General features: G+C 63.5%; 1 protein-coding gene across 1 annotated transcript in view; it reads right to left on the bottom strand.

Annotated features, from left to right (window-relative positions):
• LOC113218129 (myosin heavy chain, non-muscle) overlaps nucleotides 1-2,155 on the bottom strand; it is a gene marked incomplete at its 5' end in the record, with an annotated part of 13,837 nt that extends 11,682 nt beyond the window's left edge. Inside the window, 2 exon segments of the mRNA XM_052274119.1 lie at nucleotides 1,190-1,320; nucleotides 1,999-2,155. Of these exon segments, the coding sequence (XP_052130079.1) occupies nucleotides 1,190-1,320; nucleotides 1,999-2,155 (288 nt within the window).
• Between the last annotated feature and the right edge of the window lie 3,201 nt (nucleotides 2,156-5,356).

Here is a 5,356-nt window from a genome sequence, read left to right as displayed (position 1 = left end):
CCCGCCAGGCCTCGCTCCGCCCGCCCAAGAAATCAGATTCAATTCGTCGATTCAGTTCGGACTCGTCGCTCAGCGGCAAGCACCGCCCCTCCTGCGTGCCAGTCACTGGCCGACAAGACCGGAATATCATCGTTATAATTGAACCCGACGGATACGTGCAACACTGCCAGCCGCCGCCGCGGAGGACCCGAAGGACCCGAAGGACCCTGTCCTCGTCGGGCTCCCCGCCGCCGCACCGCCAGCCCATAGCGAGGCGAGCCCCATGGCGTGGCGGCGCGGCGGGGTCTTGTTTCAAATAGCAGCGCCATTTAAGGCAACAACTGCGACTCGAAAACAAAACCGATGGCGCGCCGCAGTCACAAAGTGGGCCAAGGCGGCCAGAGAGGCACTGTCGCGCCGTCATCACTACCGGCCGCCCCGCCCGCACCCCCGCCCCGCCTCGCGAACACCCCGAGGGCTTGCCGAGGGCGGGGCGGGCGGGGTGTTCCAAGGCCCCCCCTGCCCGCGCCCCTGAGGTGGGGCTTATCGCCAAGCGGCCCCGCAGCAGCACAGCCGCCGCCATCCATCGGTACGCCGTTGTTCACTCCACCCCCCCCCCCCTAGCCAATCTATCGACGCGACCCGCTAATTGCAGTTTTATCTGCCCGATCATATGGAGCCCGTGGTACTGCGTACGTACGACCGCGGCGGCGGCACACGCGTCTCACTACCTCAGGCCGTATATGGTGCCATTTTTGTTGCACCCAAACTTAAGGTAATGCCGTACGTCGTTTCGTGTGGTCCTAGCTGTCTCACCTAGCCTCTTCTAGAGAAAAGCCGCATACTCTCAGCAGCGACTTCTGTCCCGCCCCGCCGCGCCCCTGGCACCGTCAGCCACTTACGCACACCTGTCCGAGGCGGGCGCGTCGCGGGCGGAATACAAACAAGCGCGCCCGAGATCCCTCCCGCGGATAAGTCTGACGGATGGGTTAGACGCGCCGGCTGAATGGACGGATCCATGATAGGTCGACCAATTGAGGCCACTCTTTTAGTCTAATTCGGAAACTCGACTGCCCATTTATATAAACGCCGTGAGCGTGCCCTCTGTTTGCACTAGAGTCCCCCGCCAAAAATGATGCGTGTCTATCGAGGCTTCAAGTTTAGATTTTAAGGCGCCGGCAGAAGTTATACTTCCCCCCGACATACTTACCGCATATGGGGATGTGGAGCTCTTGGGCTTGGAGGCCGCAACGTAGGCCAGGTACTGGATCACCTTCTTCGTGTTCTCGGTCTTGCCGGCGCCAGACTCGCCCGTGCACAAGATGGACTGGTCCTCGCGGTCTGCAGAAACACGCAAAAAAAGACAGGTCAAATGAATACTACCTCGGGTGCGCAGCGGCAGTGCACACGCCGCTCCCCATAGTACTTGCAGTGTGTCCCGCCCGGCCCCACCACCACCCCGCGGGTGCAAAACACGCCCGAAACTAAAATAGCCGGCCACCCTGTCCGCGGCGGGGCGGGGCGGGGCGCATGACCCCTCGCCGCGGTACAACGCAGCACACGCGTGCAGCGGGGCGCGGGGAGTGGGGCGCGGGGCGGGGCGCGGCGGCGGCCTGGAGGACACAAGGACGGGGCCGCGCCGCCGAAGACGTGCTCAAACTTTTATCGCCTCGGACGACGAGCGGGCGGACAAACGAGACAGCTTCCCAGGCCTCGGCAGCAGCGTCGGTGCGGCGCTCGCAGATGTGAAGCGGCGACGTGGAGGGCGTGCGAGATGCCGTGCTCTGGCCTCCTCAGACCGGGTAGGCAACTGGCCGACAACGGAGCGCAGCGGGTTGCCTACCCGGGCTTCAGCGGGCTGACCAGTCCGGGACACGAGGGTAGCTGGCGGGAGGGGAGGCTTTTGGGCACAGGTCAACATTTCAGTCAAAAGCCAGACCCGCCCGCTTTGAGTGCAGGGCCAGGGGAGAAGAAACTCTGCCCTTCGGCGGGGACCCCTGCTCGAACAGTTGCTCTCACCTTGCAGCATGGAGCGGTAGGCCGAGTCGGTGATGGCGAACACGTGCGGAGGAACCTCGTGCCTCTTGATGCCCTTGTAGCGCTCCATGATGTTTTCTGTGTAGATGGGCAGCCGCTTGTACGGGTTCACCACCACGCAGAAGAGGCCGGAGTACGTCTGCAACACAACACCACACACATGACCATCAGTCCACGGGCTCGACTACTCCCAGCAACCGGCGCCAACGCTCATCCGCGCTCATCTCATCCAGGATGACGACGACGACTCACGCAAAGGCGGCATCACTGCGACGCTCGAATAAGGCGCCATAATGCGCGTCGAAGTTGACCAGGGCAGCAATCGTGTCGCTGCAGATGAGGCCCTCCAAGCCGTATTTACCAACAAACCGGTAGAATTGCCCCCCCCCTCATGAAAAGCCCACACGGTCCCACCACAAAATATATGATAGCAGGAGTAGGGGGGTAAGCCCCCCCCCCCCAAAGGGGATCGCGAAGTTGTTTTTCTTTCGCAATAATGGCGGCCGTGGCCGGTTGACTACCAGCTCGAGCGTCCCGGCCATTAGCCATCTGCTCTCAGTGAGTGACCCCCGCTGACCCCCCGCGGCGGTGGTGGCGCCGCGCCGCCCCGCCCGAGCTGGCGCCACAACAAAGAGGGGGAGGGGAAGAAGCGTCCACGTGTGACATAACTCGAGCGAGAGGGGAGGGAGGGAGGGGAGGGGCTGGGATGGCACGAATAGCTAACGCGTCGTCGCCAAGGGCTGCCAGGGCTGCCTGACCTGCCTGCTCCCCCTCTGCCCTGGCCTGACCTCGCCCAACAGGGCGACTCGCGTGCCAAGCTCGACCCCCCCCCCCCCTCCCAAACCAATCAGGGCGACACACACAGTCAATCTAGTGAGCAAGCATAGCAAGCCGTCCGTCCGTCGCCTGCTGCTGCGGAGCTGCCCCCCGGGCGCCCGCCCTCGGTCTGTTCAACACATTAACATGCCTGCATGCTTTAATTTCAAATAGAGTAACCCGGACGGGTTTGGAATGTACATTGAACTACAATAGTGCACAAGACATGAAGTGTGATACGGCCATACAACCGTGCTGGCGGTACAGCCGTGCTGGCGGTACTACAGCCGCTGCAGGCCGGGTGGACGTCGGCCAGCGCGCCCCGCGGCTCCGCCATTCCGCTCTAATCGAAGAGCCAGCCCGATAGCGCCCGCTCGTCTACGAGGCGCCCGCCCCATAGAGCCCCAGTCCCATCTCCAGTCGCGTCTCTCTCTCTCTCTCTCTCTCTTCCTCGCACTAAACTTCTTGGCGGTTGTGCCACGCCCAAGTGCACTGCACTCGGCCAGCGGCTAGCGGCTCAAGTGGCCCGCCTGCCCGCCCCAGCAGCGCCCCCAGCCTGCTGCTGCCTCTGCACTTCATGGAACGAACGTGCCCCAAAAATACACAACTGCCCAGCGCAGCGCTCAGCCAACGACGACTGGCCAGCTCGCTATACAGCAAACTGTATATTCGGCATGTGCGCGTCATCACGCTTGATGCATGCACGTCGCGTCTGGTGTTTCAGGTTTGGGGTGGGGTGGGTGCCTCCAGAAGGGGAAGTGTTCAAATAACACTTTCAACCACCAGGAGAAAACGCATCATAGACCTCCAGCACCGCCACCATGCTACCATGCTGGTCCGCCCAGCCCAGCACAGTGCCTCTGCGTCGCTCTCTTTGCAGTGGAGCAGCGCGGGGCGTGTCGCCTCGCCGTCGCGACTCGTACAGTGCTGTGCGGTGCTGCAGTTCATTCCCTTTCGAGGCTCCAAAGCACGGAGCCGTGGTGGCCTGGCGTGGCGCGGCGCGGCGGATTGCAAGCATTTCATAACCCCCCCGGGCTGCACCGGTCGGCGACGTGCTCCGCGGCCCGGCCCCGACTCTCCAACAGCCACACGGGCCATAGCTTGACACGGGCGTTCCGCCGCAAACCGCCAAACCGAGTCGACTCGCGAGGGGAAGGGGGAGGGGGGAGGGAGGCGTCGTGTCATTTCTGTTGCCAGTGTACCTGTGTGCGTTAGAACGTCGTACAACGAGCGCATTGTCAAACGCCACAGCCAGCCGCGCCGCGCCAACCCGGACAAGAAGTGGCGCGATAAGGGCAACGGTGGGGGGACAAAGACTTGAAGCCGCGGGACTAGAGAGGGAGGTGTGCGGCCGGCTCGACGTCGTGCGGTGGTGGTTGGTGGTGGTTGGTGGTGGACGATGGCGACAAACAGGGGGTCGGGTCGACACGATGAAGGCATCACGGATGCTCTACGAGTTTCTGTAACCGAGTAAGTGCTACATGTTGGAGTATACTACTACACAGGGCGAGGCTGTATGCGGCCTGCACCTGGGCTGCGGGCGCACACTCACACACACACACACTCACCATGACATCACCGGCATTCCTGACCCACTTGAACTCCCTCCCGGTGGAGAACAAAGAGATAAGTCAGACTGCCTGCCGGTAGGGCGTGGCGGCGCGTGGTGGTGGCGCGTGGCGGCGGGGGGCGACACACACACACACATTGACGCGCGCGCGTGTGATAGCGGACGCACTGCTTGTGATGCAACACGACCGACCTCACACAATATCGCGATATAATCGCCAATAAGCGGACGCCCAACACCACCGTCGGCCGCCCCGCCCATCCCAAAACAAAGTACCGCCCTGTGTCCTCCGACAGTCTCTCCCCTTCATAGCCGGGAGCAGCACGCGCTGAGGGGCCGTGGGGTTCAATTAGGCAACCCTTAACAAAAAGCACGCACGGCGGCACCATACCGCCCAACAGGCGTGCGAAGATTGTCCGGTACCCGACCAGGTGCGAGTGCAGGCGCACCAGTGTCACATCAAAGAGCCGGAGCAGGGGGGCGGGGGGCGTAAGGGGGGCGGCGGGAGCTCCCTGGTGACCCCGGTGCGCACCCAGGTGTGCACCGGCAAAGGGACCGCGACCAGAGCGAGGCAACGCCAGAACAACGGCCGCCCGTCGCCGCCCCGTCCCGGTAAGGCAAGCGGCGAAGGACACCCGGCGGCGCGGCCGCGGCGCGCGGCGGGGGGGCTTGGGGGCTTGGGCTCAGCCTCGGCGGCAGCGCGTTCAGCCGTCAGCTGGAGATCAGCGGGCCCCGCCCCCGCGACTGTCGCGATCCTGGCGGACGCTGCTTTACTTCCAGCCGCCTCACACACCTACCACCACCGAACACGACCCGGGTGTTTCATACGAAATAAACCACTCTGACAAAGCCCTTGCGAGTCAGCGGCAGTGAATCAACGACCCCTCGGACTCGCGGCCGACGTCGGCGGCCCAACTCCTCCGCGCCACCAACAAGAGCAGGGAGCAGGGGGCA

This window comes from Frankliniella occidentalis, unplaced genomic scaffold (assembly GCF_000697945.3).
Source record: "Frankliniella occidentalis isolate FOCC.00 unplaced genomic scaffold, Focc_3.1 Scaffold337, whole genome shotgun sequence".
Classification (NCBI taxonomy): Eukaryota; Metazoa; Arthropoda; class Insecta; order Thysanoptera; family Thripidae; genus Frankliniella; species Frankliniella occidentalis.
Note: the sequence above shows the minus strand (reverse complement) of the source record. Positions and strands in the feature narration are given on the sequence as shown.